This window comes from Lissotriton helveticus, chromosome 2_1 (assembly GCF_964261635.1).
Source record: "Lissotriton helveticus chromosome 2_1, aLisHel1.1, whole genome shotgun sequence".
In the NCBI taxonomy this organism is placed as follows: domain Eukaryota; kingdom Metazoa; phylum Chordata; class Amphibia; order Caudata; family Salamandridae; genus Lissotriton; species Lissotriton helveticus.
In genome coordinates, this window is record NC_136059.1 from 948,306,775 (window position 1) to 948,329,355 (window position 22,581).

General features: G+C 44.9%; 1 protein-coding gene across 2 annotated transcripts in view; it reads right to left on the reverse strand.

The window, feature by feature from the left end:
- The window catches only part of AOPEP (aminopeptidase O (putative)), a 1,755,563-nt gene that overhangs the window by 19,879 nt on the left and 1,713,103 nt on the right, over nt 1-22,581 (reverse strand). For both annotated transcript variants that reach the window (XM_078675698.1, XM_078675697.1), the window contains one exon: nt 15,698-15,784. In XM_078675698.1, the coding sequence (XP_078531824.1) occupies nt 15,698-15,784 (87 nt within the window). The remainder of the gene's footprint in view (nt 1-15,697; nt 15,785-22,581) is intronic.

The window sequence follows — 22,581 nt, forward strand, 5'->3', positions numbered from 1 at the left end:
TTGTCTGAGTAATGCCTGTACAGAAGCACTTCCACTGTCACTATCCATCCACCAGTCACCATCATACCCTAATATATAACACTCTCCTATAGTTTCACCCAACAACCATCTAAGGTGCCTTATTCAAACCTGGCAACTTGTATTTAATATATCCCCAACCTGTCTCATCTCCCCTCCACAAACACACATGCAAAACCCTCACAGCACAAAGTACATTAGCAAGAGACAAAACAACTAGCCTTATACCAAGCGTACAAGAATACTGCCACCCAAAATAGTCATCATCTGAAACCTGAGCCTGGCTTACTCCATCTATGACCAGCTGGTCTGTTGGTTGTCAGCCCAACGTGTGGCACTCTACAACCCAAGGTGAATGAATCAAAAAAAGCTCCAGAGGCAGCCCTTGAACACTGAAAAAAACCTGCTTTCCTCCTTCACCGACAAGATCAAGCATATTCAGCCAGGCAACAGAGGCAAATTAAAAACCTCACACCTTACCCCTAACTCTCACCCCCAACTTAACCCACAGAGCAGACAAACTTCCTGATGTCTGCAACTCTGATTAAATAACTCGTTCATGAAGCAGCTGGGAGAACCTTAGCTTTGAACCACCCACCACCAAAGAGCACAATAACTTGGCTTCTGACAGCACAACAATAATCATAGGTCCATTGCCAAAATACCCAGATAAAGTACATCGTTACCCAGATATTGAAGAAACCCACAGCTCCACCTAGTTCGCCAGTTAGCTTTTGACTACTCCCCTTCCTGAGCAAAATCATGCAGCGTGAATTTACTTGTCAATTCCAACAATCACACTGAGGCAAACAACATTTTACATCAGTCAGGCTTTTGGCCATTCAGAGGAACTGAATCTGATGTTAGGAAAGAACTTCTTGAGTCCCTCAGTGCAGTTCAACCTTGAACCCTGATCCTCCTTGAAATATCTGTGGGTGGTAATAAGGTCAACCAAATCCTTCTTGAGTGCACAGAAAAACTAGCAGGGTTCATCAGGTACAGCCCTTTAAATCTCTCCATTAATGGTCAAAGACGAGTCAACAAGACACACTCAATACCACATCATCATCAAAAAAGAAGACCATGAACCCACATCTTAATAATGAACACAACCTGCCCTTCTTCAAGAAAGTTCTGAATGCATGCATCTTCAAGAAGGCCCTCTTTGGCTAACAAATCAAATATAGGATCATTCCCCCTTAAAAATGGACTGTCTTGAACTGCAATGTCTGGCACTGGCATTAATCCCTTTTCATTGAGCCTTTGTGGATCAGAACCTTTAGTCAATGAGGAACATTTGACAGAAGTTTAATTCTTTCAAGAGGGGCACAGCGATAGCTAGCTCAAAGAGTGATTTGAGATTGGGCCGTGGAGACTTGGAGCTTGGATTTTACCACTGCCAACGTTCTGCATTCTCAGTGTACTTCCCCAATCTACCATTGTTGCATGATTTCAGCTGGTGGCTGTGGTCAGGGTGATTTTTTCCATACCCGAAACTGAAGACCTATGCGTGCTCATTTTAAAGTTCTCCCACTTCACAAGACCACAGGCCTCACGCGAGGCAATTAACCAGTCTTTCTCATGCCAAACTTAAGAATCAGGAACCTTCACCCAGCTAATAAAGGAATTAAAAAGAACCTGCCTTCCTTCTGCAAAGACTTAAAGACCTGTCCATTCAGAATGTACATTACTATTTAACCTGTCTCTCTCGAATTGTTCCATGTCTTCAAACATCTCTCATGTTATACTGTTAAAGATTAATGTAAAGTAAATATTTACATAGTCTGTATTATTTGTCCCTAATTTTAGGTTAATGAATAATGTTCATTTTGTTTGCTGGCAAGTCATACAAACCCCCTGCCATGGAGACTGCACAGATTCCTCAAGTTTGGAATTTACTCACACTCACTTAACATAAGTGTAAGGGATTTCTGTACACAAAGGGGGGCATCGGTAAAAAACAAAATAGCGATGCATTAGCACAATGTTCTTGACATGCTCTTAAACAACAAGTGTTCATCGTTTTACGGAAATAGTCAATGCATCATTCAAATGGTTAATATCTTCAGAGGACTGGAATTATCCCATTCCCGAGCTGATGACTTAATTTCCATCCAATGCAGACCAGTAAAAGTAATCCTGGCCATCATCATTGGGTCCTTTGGGGAGAGAACAAGTTGAGTTGGAAAATGTGAGAATTCGTCAAGGCTGTCTTATGGTAAACCCCTTAAAATGCTCACACCCTAAAATACATACTATCAAAGCACATTTTGTGTTTGCTTGATGATTGTTACAAAAGGAAGTGAGGCGGGTATTTACTAAGATTTAGTGAAAAGCATTGTAGCAACTTACTAACTATTATAAAAGCCTGCAGGCATAGCTCCAAATTGTGAAGCGTCACAAGTTTAAATAACCCCCTCAATTTAAAAAAAAGAACAATAGGGCTGTTATGGCTTACTAAACTGAATAAAGAAAATTTACTCACAAAATGTTCAGAAGGCAAGCAATTTTATCAGGAAAACCAGATCCTCCAATGGAGAGACAGGAGACGAGAGACGTGGCTGTAATGCGGACTGTTTCAACACCATGGTCCCCTTTATTCTGGCATAAAATATTCTAGAGTAGAGTTTTATTGTTTTCAATTTACAGCTCCTGATAATTGTTTATGATGCACAGTATGCACCAAACTGCTATAGAAATGGGCCGGGTGCCTGATACAGTAGACAGCGTTGCATAGGTTACCGTGCCTCCCAGGAATGCAGGTGAAAGGAGAGGTTAAGGCAATGTTCCGAGGGCTAGAAACCATGCCAATTTCATCATCAACCTTCATTGAGCCACACCCACCTGCAAAGCCCCATTTGTACAGTAACCCAGGTGCACTCCTTTACAGTATCTTTAACCACATCGCTGCTGATGATATTCTTCTCCTGTGCTGGATAGCAATAAAAACGGGTGTGGTCATGACGAGCTCAGCTCGTCATAAGCACCTGAGAGGTATATGCCATGACGAGCTGAGCTCGTCATGAGCACCGAAGGAGTTAACTGATCCCTTCTCTCTTCGGTTTCTACTGCCACCCACACTCCGGGAAATGGTGCTGCACCTGGATAGGTCACCAAGACTCATTACATATACAGTATTTAGTTTTTCATTGAGCTTTTCCTCTGTCACTGGGGAGTCAACTTTAAAATACATTTACCATGACTGGTTGTATAAGCTCCTATTCTCGTGGTCTACCCCCTGACACTTTATTTTATTTATTTGTTTAGTGTGCAATTTCCCAGCGGGTGTATTGGTGCTTAGCTAAACACGCTTACTGCATGCCACCAAGAAGGATAAAGAAACCTACATTAACTAAAAAGAGAGGTTTTCAGTTCTTTATGAAATTTCTGCAGATAGGGTTCAATATGAAGATCTAAAGGCAATATATTTCAGGCTTGAGCAGTTACCACAAAGAAAAACCATACCTTCTATACGGGTTATGCGGAACTTTGGTATTATGATGAGACCAGGACTTGATGAGTGAAGCAGCCTGGAAGGTCATTATCTTTTAAATAGGTCAGAGATTTATGAGCCTCGAGTTGCTGGATAAAAAACTTTATGGCCATAAAAAGAGCTTCACACTGGCATCTCATCTTAAAAGGTAGTCAGTGAAGCTTTCTGAGAAAGAGGTAAAACACTATCACATTTTCTCTTCCCAAGGATCAACCTGGCTGCAGTATTTTGTATGAGTTGTACCTTCCTAAATTAGCCATTCAGGGAGTCCAATAAATAGGATTTTGCAGTAATCCAATCTACTTAGACCTAAGGTTTGCACCAGCATCTGTCTAGAATCCTGAGGAATAAACTGAATAATCTTCCCGAGTTGTCTCAGAATTAAGACACATATAGACATCAACTTATTGATGTGCAACTCAAAAGAGTCTGCCATAAAATAACACTCCTAGATTCTAAGCTGAGGTGGTGGGTAACGGGCCTTTGCCCAAAGAATAAGGCCATCACATATGGGACCAGATGGTAGGCATCCCAAAAATCAGGACTTCTGTCTTATCACAGTTATGGCTGGAGAGAATTGACATTCATCCAGCTGGCCACTGTAATCATACATCCCTTAATTGCTCCTGAGGTTGTGAGATCACACTCCATATGGATGATTATTTGGGTATCATCGGCGTACCCATAACATAAAAATCTAAAAGGAGCAAGAAGGTCTGCCAGATGGGTCATATACATATTAAGAATTGCAGGACTATATGCAGACCTTTGTGGCTCATCACAGGTGATATATTTAAAACCTGAACAAAAAGATGCCATCTGCAATGCCTGGGTTCTACTTTTCAGGAAAGATTCAAACTAAGCAAGTGGGTTATCCCTCAGACGAACAGAGAAGAGCCTCTTTAGTAAAACAGCATGCAAGACCAAGTCGAATGCAGCTGAAAGGTCAAGAAGAATGAGTGAAGCAAAGTTACCGGCATCCAAAATCATCCATATATCATTAGTAACAGCCATAAGCTCAGTTTCTATGCTAAAGCAAGATAGACACCTAGATTGTTGTTTTTTGTACACTACATTCTCCTCACAATATGAAGCCAGCTGCCCATTGACCCAACTTTCCAGTATTTTGGTGAAGAGTGGTGAGAAGAGAGATGGGACAATAGTTTGAAGGAACGTTAGGATCCAGTGCTTCCTTTTTCAAAAATGGCATAGCTAGTGCTGTTTTACAAAAGAACAGAACAATCCCATTTTATAATGAGTTATTACACATAAAGCGCTCTGATACCTCTGGGTCTAGCTAGCGCTTAATAAAACGCTACAATTAAATAAATAAATAAATATCATGGTAATCCAGGGAAAGAGAAAATATGCCATCTCTTTGAAAACCCTGGCAGTGCAAGGGTCAAGAGGAGAACCTGATTCAATGAGAGAGATTTTATCTATTACTACCTCTTACATGATAGGACAGAATTCAGATCAGGTATCGCCAATCAGTCGATCAGGAGCTATCAGTAGCTCCCAGACACCTTCAAGGTTGCTCAGAGCCTAGAGATGATTTTTAAGTAAGCACAGGGTCACATGTCTCTTTTAAGATTAAGGGAAGGCTGTGTTTACTTTAAATTATTATAATTAGGCTGCAGATAGCAGAGCCTGATCAGGAGCAGTGCTCAGTCACATTTATGGACCAGGCTGGGTCACAGAGGTTAAGAACTGAAGCAATGAAGTATGTAACTCTTAAATGTTGACTCAATATTGGAGTGTGAAAAAAACTGATATTTCTGAATGCTTTTGAATGGGAGAAAATAAAATGTAAAGTTACCTTAATTATTACCTTTTAATTTCTCCGTTCTCAAAGCCTTTTTGCTCTCAATGTCCAGTAGACACTGTGCCATGTTTATAACTTTAAAATATTCATTTTTTTCAAATGGGGGAATAAGTGAAGAACATGTTTCTATTCGAAGTACTAAGTATTAATGTCTTTCTCCACTTTTTTTTTTTTTTTTTTTTTTTGAAAACCTTTATTGTACAAAGAAAGCTCACAAATACGGGCCTACAACCCACAAGGGCTGGCCACCACATGGTAGATAACGTAGTAAACGAAAAACAAATTCTCTACAGGATATGTCACCAAGAACACAGGAGAAACAACAAAAGGGATCAAGCAATCAGCAAGAACAGGACAATAAAAGGTTAATTTTCTAATGCGGGGCGGGGAAACAGAAGAACAATGGGCCGTGCAAAAAACAACCAGGGAGGGGCCGCGGCAAGCCGCCATCTTATGATCACAGAATGAGAAAAGAGGCCACACAAACATAGCTAGCAAAGAGTATAAACATGGTCGGAATATAAAGAAACGACAATGGCATCAATCAAACCGCGCCTACCCGTCGCCGCCCCCACCCAAATTGAGGAGACACAATCAAAAAGGCCCAAACAATAAAAGACAATACGATACGCACCCCAACAAAAATAAAGGGACCCTCAATAAAGAGGAAAAAGGGGGAAGAGGGAAAAAGGAAACGAAAGAAGGGACTCCCATCAAACCACACACCCCCCGGAGTTAAAGCAGGATAAGAGAATCCGGCGAGCGACGTAGCAAAAAGTTGAAACCGAATTATCAACGAGCCACAATCAGACACACACCGGAATACAAAAGTAACAGAAACTCCCCAGGGGGACACAGGAAAAGACGGAGTCCCGAAAAAAGTGTACACACAAGAGCCATAGAACAGAAAAAACGGAAATAAGGGAGGAAAAAGACCCCTCAATATAGACAGACCCCCCCAACCCACCCCTAAAGCCCACCCTGCACCCCTGCAGAAGGCTACGGCCTACCCCCCCCGCAGCGTGCCTGTCGCCCTAATTAGAACCCGAAATATAGCGGAGCAAAGTGAAGTCGGAAGCCAAAGACAAAATTGGGAAGGGAAGAGAAGGAAACGAGGGATGGGAAACACACACAGACATACACGGGGGAGGGCCGGGAGACAGGAGTAAAAGCACCCAGCCACCCGCCTGAGTCGAGGAGACAAGTCCCGGGGAAGTCAAAGAACATCAGGTTAAAGTCCAGGAGTACCAGTCAGTCACACAGAACCATACCGGGACAGGTTGACCATCCAAATCAGTGCAAGACTACCGCACAGATGCCAGTATACATCAGCCCTGTCCTTGTTTGTCCAAAGGGGAAACGGTCCGGGCCAGCGAGGACCAGGCTACGAAGAACAGGAGACAGACAGCAGAAAGATCCAACGGCAGTCCGGTAAAGGCACGTGGAGTGGCACACGGAAGATCCAGGAAAGTCACGAAGTGTAACAAACGATGCAGGCACAAGTCCAAGGATATGTCCAGAAAAACTGACCCATCTGGGCCAGCGCAGGAGGCATCGCCGGGCAGCAGCGGCAGAAAGGAAGCGGGAGAGTCATGAAGGCCTGGCCAAGCAAAATCCAGCTCCCGGGTTTGAGAAAAAGAAGGTAGCGCAGGAGGAGGAGGCTCCATCAAGTTCCATACAGCAGCAGACGCGGTCGTAGCCGGGGCCAATTCCGCCAGGATAATTCCAGCCGCACCCCGCGGCGGCACAGTCACATCAGGCCATGGGGGCCCCGGAGGCCCGCCGCGAGGAACCATCTCCGAAGCTAGGACAGGCGCGGTCACACAGAGCCGCCAGGAGAGCAGGGCGTCCAGGACCTCCTTAAGTGTAGGAAAACCTTTACAGTAGCCGGCACCCGGGCCACGCGGCGGGCCTCCAGCGCCCGCCCAGGCCCGGTCAGGATACCCGGGGCCGGTCGCCATCTTGAGAGTCCGACAAGGCAGCGCGGCTGAAAAACTCCACCGGGGCGGCAGCAAAGCAAACAAAGTCCCGCCGACCGGCAACAGAACACCCCGGGCAGGAAGGGGGGCCACCAGAAGAGGGGGGACTTGCCGGCCACCCAATGCCGCCGGTCCCGTTCTCCGAGCCCGGGCGGCAAAATCAAAATGGCCGGACCGGAGAACAAAGGGAGAGCAAGCCGGACACACGAGCTCCGACCACGGAAGGCAGCGCTTCCACCACAGGCCTCCTCCCCACGGGAATCGGCCAGGAAGGACCTCCGGCCCACACGAACAACGGCCTTCCGACCACCTCATCCGCGCCCCGGAGGGTAGATCCGCAGGCTCCGTCCGGCCCGGGAGCCGGCAAGAAGATCCAGGCCAGTCCGCCTCCGACTCCCAAAAACGATCGGGGGCACTGCACCGGTTCCACAGCAGCCAGGATAACCGGAACAAGAGGTAAGTGCCTGCAAGGCGTCGCAACACTACCACACAGCAAACAGGGCGTCCCGGGGCAGGATTACAGCAGGATAATTGAGAAAACACAGGCGGGCGAACGGAGCCGAGCTAAAGCGCGGCCATCTCGGTCGCGAGCTAGGCTCCTCCTCTTTCTCCACTTTCAATTAAGCAAACTACCTCTTAATGTTTATTGAAGCATATTTATTCACTTAAAATTCCTCCAATTTAAACACATTTATTTTTCTTTTATAAATATGGCACCATGTCTACAGGCCACTGGGAGCGAGATGCTCGGCGTTTGTAAATGTGACATTCGAAAATGGTATAAAATTTAAATGATGAGTTTTATGGAATCCACAAAACAAGTTTAACTCTTCAAATTAATTTTCTTAATGCAGTGCCATATTTATAAGTGAAAAATATAGCCATTATTTTAAGTTGGAAACATTTAAAGTGCAGAAAAATGTTCCATATTCTGGACATTTTTTTAGAACATTTTTCTGCACTTTAAAGTTTTCCCATTTGTGTTATACATGTATCAGGGCCACATATGGCGAAAGGTTTGTCCTGTGCCATAACTACATACAAGACCATCGCTCAGTCAAGCGTGCACAAATATCCCACTCATACGCACATATGTTCATACATCCTCAAAGACCACGCTCTCTCTGACACACATGGTAGCCCTGTCATAGTGCCCCTAGTAAAAGTACTTTGTGCAAACCAAAGCATCTGGCTCTATAGACATTAGGTTTAAAGTCAACTAATCTGGACGTGGGGGCATCTGGTAACAATGTGCAAGCTGCTTAGCCTTCAGTAGCTCAGAATGATCTAGCTGGACCGAGTAGTTGTGGGAGGCTACCGCCTTTACCAGGAGTTAAGTAGCAGGAGCACGGTGGTGGTGGTACCATACAGTGTAGTGATCAGTAGTATTGAACAGGACCTATCAACTCTGTCACTGGAGTGAGGCCTACAGGCTCACTCACCTTTTTAAAAGTTCAACTGCTGTGTGTTTAACTCACCCCTTGGTCTAGATCAGGTAGACGTGTAGTGCTTCGTAGAGCAGGATTTGTGACTGCGCTGGAGATGTGTGCCTGGGCAGGATACAGTACAGGGATAGAGCTGCACTGGAGTGCATGTGTGTATGTATACCTGGAATACATTACATTGGAGATGTAGTGCTGCACAATCTGTGCACAATAAAAGCATGTACCGTTTGTTTGTGTGTTTGCATGAGGTACAATGCATGAAGGGTGAACTGTTGTGCAGCACGGGGACTGTGTGTGTTGGCAGTGTGACAAGGTGTGTAAAAAGCACACCTGGTTAAATACAGAAACGCTTCAGTATGAACAGTGCACCCAGACTGAGTGTGTGTGCTGAATGCATGTATACGTTTAATGGCACAATGACACAATGCATGGAGGGGAGAGCTTTGGACAGTAAGAATGCTGTAAATGTAAACTGAGTAAATGTGCCAGCAATGGTACATTACATGGAGGACCCTAGGTTCCATTTTCGGAAGACCAGGCCTGCCTGGTGAAGACATGAGGAGGAGAGGAATTCCCCCCAGACAGATTTGTGTATTGCTGCATTCCTATGGGCTTGGTATGACACACACTGGAGGTGAAAAGGAAGAGACTCTTTACACTTCAAAAGACTCCTCTTTTATTCAGTGATAGATCACAAAGACAAGCATTTGCAATGCAATAGGTCTCACATTTGCGAGAGTTTAAGCTATTGGCATTGTAAATGACAGTGCCTTTTATTTATCGTTTTTGATCATTAACACATAAATAAAAGGCATTGTCATTTACAATGCCAATAGCTCAAATTCTTGTAAATGTGAGACCTAGTTCATTTCAAAGAAGCGGCTGTCAATGTCCCGTCTGCTTGGAAAGTGAAAGCGCGCAAGGTGCGCTGAATGTTGCAGGACCCACCCCCTTTTCTGAATCATTTTGTCCACCATAAGTGTGGAAGGGTATACTCAGATGTGAGTCCCTTGCTCATTGCACCATCAGGATTCAAGCAAGCCGGGCCGAAGACGCCTGAAATGGCAGAAACCGGTCCCCGGAAGCTTGTTTCCTTCCCAGTACAAGAATTGGCTTGGTAGTTTGGTTTGCCCTGTTCCCATCATGCACTGGGACAGGAACAGACTAATTTGCATATAGCCAAGTTCTGAGCTGGGATGGTGCAGTGAGCTAAAAAACGGTGATGGATCAAGCCCTGATCTTTGGACTGGGTAAGAGTGGTCTGCTTAATTCAGGCACTCTGTTCATCACCACCCCCTTTTCTGAATCATTTTGTCCACCATAAGCGTGGAAGGGTATACTCAGATGTGAGTCCCTTGCTCATTGCACCATCAGGATTCAAGCAAGCCGGGCCGAAGACGCCTGAAATGGCAGAAACCGGTCCCCGGAAGCTTGTTTCCTTCCCAGTACAAGAATTGGCTTGGTAGTTTGGTTTGCCCTGTTCCCATCATGCACTGGGACAGGAACAGACTAATTTGCATATAGCCAAGTTCTGAGCTGGGATGGTGCAGTGAGCTAAAAAACGGTGATGGATCAAGCCCTGATCTTTGGACTGGGTAAGAGTGGTCTGCTTAATTCAGGCACTCTGTTCATCACCACCCCCTTTTCTGAATCATTTTGTCCACCATAAGCGTGGAAGGGTATACTCAGATGTGAGTCCCTTGCTCATTGCACCATCAGGATTCAAGCAAGCCGGGCCGAAGACGCCTGAAATGGCAGAAACCGGTCCCCAGAAGCTTGTTTCCTTCCCAGTACAAGAATTGGCTTGGTAGTTTGGTTTGCCCTGTTCCCATCATGCACTGGGACAGGAACAGACTAATTTGCATATAGCCAAGTTCTGAGCTGGGATGGTGCAGTGAGCTAGAAAACGGTGATGGATCAAGCCCTGATCTTTGGACTGGGTAAGAGTGGTCTGCTTAATTCAGGCACTCTGTTCATCACCACCCCCTTTTCTGAATCAGAATGTTGCAGGAAAGCATCTCTTACCTGCAGCAGGAGACACTCATTAAAGAAAAATAGTGCTTATAGATTAAATAAGACATACCGTTTAACAGCAAGAGTAAAAGGGCTAGTCCTCATGGGAGGTTACAAATGAAGACAAGGCGGTACTAAGGAGGGACTAACAAGCCTATTAACGAATCAGAAGCCAGCATTTACAAAGGACAATGACACAAGCCAATGACAAATATGGGCGGAGAGTGGGCGGGGCTTAAAGTCTATACTCAAATACAGCATGGCTCGCAGAGCAACGCACACACTGCCCAGGCTCGATCTAAAAAGTGATGCAGCTGATAAGGGAATCATAAAGAGTAGGACTGGGAGTCTGGGATTAACCTTTAGATGCACATATCACAGAGGCTCGCATCCAGGTGTGAACTTGGTCACTCCCATGAATTATGTTGTGGGACTCCAGTTCAGAGTCTTGCCTGCTGTGACAGTCTTTCATGAGGAAAGGAGAAAAATAAGTGTCCACTTCAAAAGAAGCAGTACCCCCAAAATAAAACTTCAAACACTCAGACGCAAAATGACATTTTGGTGTCTGGAAATGGACTATAAGAAGAGGAGGTTGATATCCCAAACATGGTCACTGTGTGAGAAGGGGAAGCGCTCCAAGACTTCTGGTTGTGACCGGGGACTGGGGGAAAAAACTGCTAGTCTCACTATTGGGTGAGGGGTCATCAACCAGGGAAACCAAGACCACGTGCCAAGACCAGTATGCCCTGAGAAGGAAGAGGGAACGAGGTCCAGTGGCTAACCCTACTGTGAGGACTTCCTGTTAGAGGTGTGAGGACTTGGCTGTGCACCAATCAGGTATTTGCCAGTATGCAGAGTCGCCTCGGCGACCCCTGTATGGCAGGAGAGGGCTGCTGTGGACTGAGCCATGAATTGAGAATTGTGAGGGTCTTGCTAAACCTGTACCAGTGTGCCAGAGGAGACCACGGGTAAAGTTGCTACTTTGAGAAATGTTGAGACTTGCAATCGTCTAGGCTGTGACCCTTGTGCTGTAGGAGCCTACATCCATACTATCCCATACTGCGGCAACCCATTATGCCAGTAGGGGCTGTCGATACCAACGTTGCCAAAGGATTCGTACTGCCACTCAAGGAGATACCGAGGCTACGTTTGGTGGGTTGACCCGCACTGCGAGGGAACTGCCCCTAGCTACCAGTGAGGACTGCTTAGGATGCTGTGGACGGTGTCTCAACCACGCTAGCTCCAGACGGGGGCTGAAGAAAGGAATATCCCCCCCCATCACTACAGCACTGCTCAGGAGAGGGAGCCTGTGCTGTCAGGTGCTGCAGCGTGGGCAGCCTGATTTTATCTAGCAGAGTAGGACTCTCGGGTGCTTACGCTGAGGGCACCCACTGCACAGAGCTGGTAAGACGATACATGACCTGGTTGTGCCCCTCAGGACTCGCTGCTAATGGTGGTGCGGCACCAAAGACCCCAAAAGCTGAAGAAATAAAGGGGGTCTCTTTAGTAAGGCCTAATAGTCCGCATTCCCTGGATACAACCTCCAATGAATTTGAATAACCCCAAACATGTTACATGAATTAGGGTGGTACAGGGACTTGCCTGACAACTACTAGAGCCCTGACTCCAAAGGGATTGTGTTGTTGCTTCTGAATGTCTTATTCCTTTGCATGTGCAGAGTTAGAAATAAAATACGTTTGCTTATAAAAGCAAGTATTTGAGTGTACATTGATTTATTGTTCATATGGTTTGCACTTTGAGTTATGAGTCGCGTTCACTGACCTGTATCTACATCTCACCCCCGTGCCCCCCACCCTCCATCCCAAGGGAGCCTTAATTGCTCGACCACAGCTACCATTGAGAGCCAAGTGCAGAAGGGGTACTTGGCCCAGTTGCTCAGGATCCATAGTTGGTTGGGCATCGGGTGTAAGAGGCCCCCACCACCACGGCTGGGCCCTGTAACCTCTGCATGCTCAGTGGCCGTCTGAAAGTGGTTCAGACGTGGACCATATCTACTCCTATGTTTACCTACGTGGAGATTAAGAGTATGCAGGTTTGTGTGTGTTTATATGCAGTATTAAACATGCAGAATTCCAATTTACCACCGAGATATTCGTAAACATTAGCCACTCCATGCAATGAATACAGAGGCAAAGTAATAATAGTGTGTTCATACATCTTGGAAATGCACTGTCACGATTAACAACATTAACTCTCGGTTTAAATCATACACTATTTGAAAGCATAGAGCCTAAAAGACACAAAGACTGGAAAATACCAACAAATATCACAACCACTCTGGAGGGTTGGATGTGAAAATAATCGCATCGGACGAAAAACTGAATAAAATTAAGCGAAAAAACATCTGCAATTATACTTTGGTCCAATTAAAAAGAAATATGTGTGTAGTGGTATTTTGTAAATGGCAGGGTCTGTCATGAGGCTTACTGCATATTGCTACTGTGAGGAGAATGTTTTTCATTGACAATGTTTCTTTCCTTCCATTATTCGTGCTTTTCTGTTTTTCTGTCATCCTTGTGTATATAAAGTGTGTCCTCCAGATGTAGTAAATCCCCACTGCCAGGCCCAGAGCCGAAAGCTGAGCTTCCTCTCCCTTCGTCGACTGTTTCCACTGAGACAGACCAGGACGACGCAGGTTGTATGAAGGGGCCAGGGGTCGAAGGTCGTCAGCAGAGGGAACGATGGAGAACGAGGCTATGCTCTTAAGAAAGAAGCCTCCAAACTGGGATGGGAACTCTCAAGTTCATGTTCTGATTTGGAATAAACTGCAATTTAATGCATAAAAAAGATCCCAACTTAATTGAATGGGAATGCAACTCTTGTGAAGCGAAGATGCTTCAAAGTTCACTGCACAAAGAATGTTTGCGTTTATCTTCGAGGTGAAATAGAACCCTTAGAGGGTGTGCTTCCTTTATCGTGTGACTTCATGCAAGGAAACAGGAAAGTCACGGAAGACAACATGCCACACCAGCACCCGGAAGAAAGGGCTCTCTTCTGGTGGCTCTTACCACGTTGCTGCATTTTAACTTTTGTTGACTCGTCGGAGACAAAATAGGGCCCTTTGAATTCTATTTTGTAGCTGCTAATCTGCAAAGCATCAATTGCATGGTTCCGAGTGAAGTCATTTTCAGTCTTATCTATCTTTCTTCGTTATCTTCCAGTTGACATCATCTTTTCTATTGCTCTGTTTTTCCTTTTCTTGCTTGTTTACCTTTAGTTGTTATGTCTCTCTACTGCGTACTGAACCCTTGAGCTTCATCCTGCTTGCTCAGACTCCATGGCATCCTGCCAGTTTTCTATGCTTTGTGTGTGTCATAGATTAACGTAATGTGTTCCAGTGCCTGGAAGCCTTGAGCCTAAAATACACCTTCTAAATACATGATCTTGTCCTGCAATCCTTCAAGGTTCTGCAGAACAGGCAATCCAGGGAACCTCCATTGAAGCTCAACTGTATCTTTCAACCCCCTTCTCCCTCAGCACCAGTGCTGCTTTCAGTCTGATGGCATATCAGAATCCAGTCCAGAGAGACTAGGTCGCACTGCTCTACAGGCTGCATGATGGTGACACTGAGTGCGTGGCAGGAGGACATTAAAGGACAAACAAGATGGCAGCAATGGCAAGCTGAGAGATGGAGCGAAAAATCAGCACATGTATTTATAGGTGCAACAAACCTTCTTGAAAATTAGGGCTACTATAAAGAAAGGGGAGGCAGCAGAAATGGGAGAAGGACAAAGGTGTAAAAAAAAATTTTTAAAAATGGAGAGAGGTGCAGTACAGTGCAACTAAATCAATTAAGCCAATAGGCTGGGCCTGTAGCAAATACCTTTTTTGTTCTGAGTTTTAAAACATATAAAGCAGCACGAGAGGCAGACCAAAAATCGTTCAACCAAGGGAAGAGTGTGCAAAATGCAGTGTTGTTGGTAGCTAGTTAACAAGGGGCCCCCAAAAACCCAAAGCACTAATACACAAAGAGCGCAAACTCACCTTTTCAAAGGACTTTTGAGCAGTCCAATTACCAGGGTTCGAGTCTGGGTACCACGGGGGTGAACGGCGTCCCCCCCAATTATTTTACCGGGGGGACGCCGTCCCCCCTGCCAAACAGCTGGACTTCACTCTTTTGCCTCTCTGGGACGAGGAGCTCGGCACCTTTCGTGACGTCACTTCCTGTTGTGACATCACTTCCGGTGACAGTGTCGACCACACTTCTTTTTTTACGACTTGTGCCCTGGCAATCACCTTCTCAAAACCGTGTGGCTCACTAGAAGGGCTTTTGGCAGTCAAAAGAGGTCATTCTTTTAGTACATTCTCTGACATAACGAGTCTAAATCCACAATCTGAGAATCCCAGATGTAGACGGACACTTGCACAACCGGCCTGCTGCCTACACTTTGAACTTCTTTTGCCTAAATGAACATAGCTCCTTTACATGCAATTATGTACATCATGTTCAACCCATGGACTCCTATAAAGACGCAAATGAATGGTCGAGTGAGTAGTGTTGAATGACTGGGACATTAAACTGTAGTTTTAGTCCCATTCCATACCATCAGAAGCTTTAGTAGGGCTCAAGTCCCAAAAGTGATGCAGGGCCCGACTTTGGTTTTATGGCAACATCTAGTGGCGTGAGCGTTAGGGTGACCTGCCTTAGCGAGAATCTATCACTGCAGGGCAGTGTGGAGCTCTGAAAAAATTGGGGCCTGAGGAAAATAGCCCCAGGTGCTTCACCCTGGTGACGGTGCTGATCCATGTACAAGAGATAAGGGAGCTATATTTTTTTACTTTATTTACAGGTGCCTTAGCATCTGAGCACCCTAGAGATAGATAAAATGTTACCTCTGCCACCCACACCCCAAAACACAAAATGTTTAACAGATTTTAAATAAAAGAAGTACGAGTGCCTTACCTGGTCATCCCGCAGGAAGGTTTCTATATCTCCATACGCAGACGTATATTTGTGTTTCAAGACAAGTTCACACCATCGATGTCTGGCCTTTGGGAAATCACAAAAGAAACACCGTCAGCATATGGGTGACCCCCAGCAACTACTGTATGACTTATACCCCCAGCAACTACTGTATGACTTATAACACTGTAATATCCTTTGACAGCCTATCAATTTTGTGATGACATTTGTCAAAGTGCAAGTACAGGAGGCGACTCAGAAAGACAAACATGTAAAACATTTTAGGTTACCTGTTGGTTATTAAGTTCCATGTTATTACACTTCACAATAGTGATGACCTTTCTTCCAAGTGAGACCTAGGCTTTTGCCCATCTTATTAGCAAAGCTGCAGCCCCTATTTAATCATCTTTTATTCGCATTCACTCACTCGCTACGCTCATTCTCCGACATCAATTCTATGCATCTTTGGATTTAATTCATTATTTGTCCACCAGTTGCCAGGCAATTCTGTGAGCCACTCCACTTTCTTTGAATGAACACAAACCAAGTCTATGGTGTTCCAACTTCTCCATCATATTAAGACTTGAAGAGGATGTGGCGCAGAGGCCAGAGATGTTAACTTCGGTGCTAGGAATCCGGGTTCGAGTCTTGGCTTCGGCTCAACATCCTATGATTCTGGGCAAATCACTTTATCTCCCCGTGCCCATGGAAAATGCCTGGATACATTCCCGGGTGATGAGCTACGCTATATATATCTACTAATTTAAATTACAGACTTCCTCTCCGATTGTTATCATCAGTCTTCCATTGAAAAATACTAGGGTTTAATTTTTTTTTTAGATATGTTAACTTCAGTGTCATCCATCACTACACCGCCCATCCCTTAAAAAGCATGTACATATTTAGATCCTCCCCTACTACTCTTTTGAGGCCTCGTTATGAACTGAATAGTAAAATGGGACAGCAGAACGGGCCTGTGCTGCCATTATAGAGTGTTATTATCACCCTTTTTGTCTGGCCATTTGACGTCTTAGTCTTGGAATGGGTCATAAATAAGATGCATGTCCTGGAATTACCAGGTCGTTTGCTGACTTGTTCTTGGTTCTTTTACACTCACATTGTCCACCTGCCTTTAAGCTGCTGGAAAATGTGATGGGACATGCACGTGATATCACCAGGTCCAATTCATCCCAATATAGAACTTTAAATTGTGCAGTGTGGCAATTCCACAGAAAACTTGCTGAATTTCACTGCACAAGCCATAGCAGAATCAAACACTGCTGGGAGCCTTTTTTCTGGACTGTCTGCTACATAAGATCTAAGCAGTGGGTTAATACTGCAAACATATGATGCTATGTGCACTGGAAACATAACTTCCATTTCCTCACACATTACACTGGTTTCAAAGTGCTCCTGCATTCATCTGGTTTTCCCTCGATGCTTTACAAAACCAGTCTGATGAGCACTAGTTTCACCTCTATCTGAAGACCTTCTAACCCGGGCCCACACCTTACAGTCCTTCACCAGGTTGCTGTGTTCTAGGTACACATCAGCAATGATATAAGTAATAACATATGATAGAGCACTCAGCCACCCAGGAGCAATAGGCGGCACTTTAGGACTAAATGAGGGATCTTTTTTGGCATCAAATAAGAAGAACTTTGTGATCAGACTCAGAATTTTTTAAAAGCAAACAGGTGGCATGTTAGCTCGAGTGCTAAAGCCCCCAACATGCTTTGCGTGACAATTTACATATCCTGTCATGGGTGGATGAGACGATAAATTGCACACCCGGACACAGCCATGGTGTTAGGTTTGGTGAGTGTCATCTACAAAGTCCGTTCAGGCTGGTGGTTTTTGCCATCACCAAACAGGGAAGTACAGTCCTGTCTAAAGTGTGGTGCACGGTCTCTTTAATTCTGGAGCCCGCGGTAGTCTTCACACCTTGCCTCGTCATCAAAATCACCTTCAATGAGTTCTTACAGTGCTGCTACTCCCGTTCTGATTTTAGTTCCACAGTGCTGAGTACTGATGGAAACCCAAAAAGTTCTGGCTGAACGCCACCCTGAGGTCAAGAGACAAACTGGGAACTTGTGTGCTCTTTCATGGTTTTCCTAATTTTTCTGGACTGGTTAGGTAAAAGCAACCATTTTCTCTGTAGGCAGTAACTTAAAATATTGTTTAATGTGGGGTATGAATGCTGGCTGTTAGAGTCAGACTCATAGTTGGGAACTTATAATATTGTTTGTAAGTCGAACAAATGAAGTGCACATTAACTGAGTTACGAAATGTCTCTCCATCACAAACACAAAACCTGCATACTTGGTACTCATCTTCGCCTCTGAAAAATATTCACTACAATACGTTTCCGTAAAAAAATCTTGAAACTTCACAAATAAATCAGTATGATACTAGAATGCATGTTCTATGGTTTTTAACTACAGATACACTAGTTTTAGAGGTGTCTGGAATACATTTTGTTTCTAAAAAAAAAAAAACTGAACAACTTTTTAAACTTAAACAATTAGCAAGTTTCAGTACTAACTTCATTAAGCATTTACCAACAATAATAACAGAAAGGTCTAAAAAGTCACGGCCAGAACAAACTCCCTGCACCCACTCGTTTCCTTTATCCAGAGGTGCGTACGGGCAACTTCTCACATGGTCTGTGGTTTCCCGGTTATTACATCATACTAGCATTACACTTTTGGTGCTCTCTCATAGGTCCTTGTAGGGACATTTGAACCTCCCCTCGTATAGTTTATTGGGCATTCTGGAGGACATGGAGAGCCAAGGAGATCACACTCTGGTGGGGACTGGGACCATACTTGCTAAAAGGGACATCACCAGACACTGAACTGCAGCAAGACACCCATGGATAAGTGTAGGACGAGCGGCAATGGACTGGTGTGCTAAGTTGGGAGAATCCATATATACAACCTGTAGTTGTCCTCAAAAGCACAGCAAGGTTTACGGGAAGTCATGGGTATACTATGATTTGGTCTAGTGCTTGCTTGGACCCCTTTGTATAGAACGCATGTGATGGACCATGCCTCACTCTACAGCAGGGTGTATACAGAGATCTTCGCCTACGGTTTGTTTAATTACAAAAAATCAATAAAACATTTTTCTTTTTCTTTTTTAAGTCAGGGAAAGTTCTGACATGAAAATAAAACAGTAAGAGTGACAGGGAGGTTGTTTACAAAATATCATACACAACTTAGCATATTTATTTTTTGTTTGTGAAAGAACTGTTATTTGCTCCTGGCCTACACCCTACGTTTACATGACAAGCATTTGCAATGCAATAGGTCTCGCATTACTGATAGTTTGAGGTATTGGCTTGCAAATAATAATGCAACGCCAATAGCTCATACTTTCAGTAATGCAAGACCTAGTGCATTGCAAATGTTTGCGTAGTGAGCCAGGAACCAGCACTGTATGTCTCCCTGCAGTACCGCAAGCTGCTCCTAGAGGTCCCTAGAAGGCACCAGCACTGCATGTCTAGGTGCATTACTGCAAGCTGCTCCTAGAGGTGCCTAATGAGCAAGGCACCAGCACTGCATGTCTAGGTGCAGTACCGCAAGCTGCTCCTAAAGGTCCCTAGTGAGCAAGGCACCAGCACTGCTTGTCTAGGTGCAGTACCGCAAGCTGCTCCTAGAGGTCCCTAGTGAGCATCATAAACTTTTGGTCACATATGGTATCGCACCCTGCAGAAGATATGGTAAATCCACCCTACCCATAATGCATTGCATGCAAGATAGTACCATGAGTACATTCAAACAGCTATGTCCATATATACAATTAGTAGCTTTGAAATGTGACATCAGAATTATTATATTAATTCCAGATTATGTTGTACTCTGTGGAGCAGAGGAAGGGAAATGTATTGAAGGTCTAATATAAATGTGAGATGTGCTAGCAAGTAAAGTAACCACTGCCAACTTAGTTTAGGACCATGTGAGTATCCTGTCTGAAGGTCTTTAGAAAAATACTGCCTCGAGGCTGTAATAAAAACCTAGGGCGTAACAACTCATGTAACAGTGGGTGTCCTCATCGGAGGTTACAAGAAAAGACAAGGCGATACTAAGGAGGGACTACTAAGCCTAATGACCAATGAGAAACTACCATTTACAAAGGATAGGGACAGGAGCCAATTAAAAAGATGGGTGGAAAGTAGGCGGAGCTTTATGCCCATATTCAGATGCTCCGTCCATCACCACCCCCTTTTGTACAGATTTGTTCGCCATAAGTTGGCAGGGTATGCTCAGATGTGAGTCCCTTGCTCACCTTGCCACTGGATTCAAGCAAGCCTGGCTGAAGACAGCTGAAATGCCGGAAACCGGTCCTAGGAAGCTTGTTTCCAGTCCAGGGAAGGCATGGCTTGGCAGCTCAGGCTGGACTGTTCCCATGAGGCACAGAGTCAGACTGATTTGCATATGGCCATGTCTGAACTGGGGTGGCAGAGTGGGCTAAAGAACAGTGATGGATTAAACCCAGATCTGTTGACTGGGTGTGAGTGTTTGATTGGTTCAGATGCTCCGTCCATCACCACCCCCTTTTGTACTGCATATTCTGAATACAGCATGTCACGAAGAGACAGAGCTGCCAAGGCGAGACCTGAAAGAAACGTCAAGTAATCCTCAGCTGTGACTCTGGACCTCACAAACCATTGAATCCTTCATGTTACTATGGCATAGGGCTATTGTGGCACACTAGAATGCACATGAACTGTAATTTCAGCCTAATATTTTAGCCACTTGGGAGAGCCACAGCCCCAACGTATGCACCCTCCTCCCTTAGCACATATCCACAGGTACAAAAGAGGAAATTAAACTGCCCTTTATGCTTATTTGGGTAGATGGGCGTTTTTAATGCAAAGCGGTCTGTGGATGGAGTGAACTGGGGTTGTTGTGGTGAGTCACTTGTTCTTATCCTTAGCCCCTTGCGTGCTCCCGTCGGCCAACCACTACCTCACGAGTGCTGCCGTCAGCCAACGGCTGACGGAGCCCCGCCCACCTAATAGAACGCCCACACCGCGGCGGAAATCTGCCGCGGTGTTAAACACTTCCAACTTGTGAGGTCTAATACTGAGCTTCAGACACCTGAGAATCACAAACAGCATGATACTATGGCACTTTTTAAGCAGGCTGCCAACAAACGCTGGAACAATCTGAGCTAACTGATAAAGAGCACCCTTTTGCTTGTCAGGTACAGTATGGAAGTGGTGTTGATCAAGTAAACAAGAGCCAAATTTGGAACCACTGAGAAAAACGCTACCCTGCAAGCATACATTGGGATACTGTAAGCCATTCCCCACATTTCCTGGTAGTAGAACAAAAGCCAGAGTGTTCTAAATGTACACTGGAGCCATCTTCCACTTGACAGCCTGGAGAGACTATTTCAGAGCCAGAAAGATTACAGAGAAGGTTGTTGTGAAGAGTATATTGCTCTGGTGACCCGCAACTGCTAAACAGTTAAGTGAAGGACAAAACGTCTCCCCATCTAAAGGTAGAAAAGCCTCCTGCATTGATTGGTAGCATTACGCATTTATTCAAAGGCTAGGGTAGGCCCTCATGGATGTACAATGCCATACACCAGAGGCCCCTACAGACCTTAAGTGGTCTCACAGGTGTGAAAAGGAGAGATGCCATCCTTGATAGTCAGGGCCCTCTCAGCATCAGAGAAGATGCTTCAGCATCCGGGATACTACGGTTTAATTGAAATGAATGTGCAGGATTGGAGGGAGCAGAGGGCCAGGGACTTGATTATGAAGTCAATAATGGTTAGTGTGGGAGCCCAAGGCAAGTAGAGGCGTTGTTACTAAAGTCAGCTAATCTTATAGGAGAGGCAGAAAGGTGCTCAAATTCAAGATGTGCTGCTCCTGCTCGCTGGATGTTGGTTGGAAACTGCTGGGGCGGCACAGAGGCCAATGTGACGGTTCTTTTATCACTAAGGTTGGTCTCCAACTGTGATCCAGATTAATCAACTTAGGGCCTCCTATTGTGGATGTTAAGCAAGGGTAGCCTTTACTTCTGATGAACATCACAAATCTCACACCTGAATAGACACATATGTGGGCCACTGTTACCATGTTGAATGGTTGTAGAGTTCCTCCTACATGGTCCAGTTTATGGGTATTATGTTCCCAGTATTTCGGACAACTGGAGCTGTGTGTTGCATCAGCTTTATGGGCTTCTAAAGCCGTCACCTGGCAGAGCAGGCGGTACCCACCGAGTTAATGTTCTTCAAACAATGGAAGCAAGCCTTTTCAGGATAAGCAACAGTGGGATGGGACAACCAAGCACATTCTATTCACCTACTGGTGCATGGTGATTGCACCGTGGCATGCTAAAAATGATATAACCAGAAGCTGTTAAAGCACAGTGAAAAATATTCAGAAGATATACTCCTTGTGGCCTAATGCTGTCAAATATGGGAACACAAGGCACGTCAATCAGCTCTGGTCACCCGAAGAATAGCCCAAGAAAAGGGGCTATGCAAAGAAGGTTAGCATGGTCAGCAGAGTGCTGTGTGAGGAGGCGCACACTGAGCTTTAAAAGGACACGTTCTTGTCATGTCAGCAGGACACAGCAGACCCATCACTTTCTCTCATGTCAGTAGGACAGAGCAGACCCCAAATACTGGGAAAGTTAAGTAACTGGGTGTATTATTATGTAGATTAAGGAACCTTATGGATCACAATTTTCAGCGCACCTTGATCTCAGAAGGTCCACTAACACTCTAGCAAACATTAGGACAGATCAGTCTCTTCCTGATCCATAACTCATACAATTTCACTTTCACCAACTAGAATATCCCATTATCCTAATCCTTCTCTTCAGGCTACCTCTCCTACTCGTCTGCTTCACCTTGTCCACCCC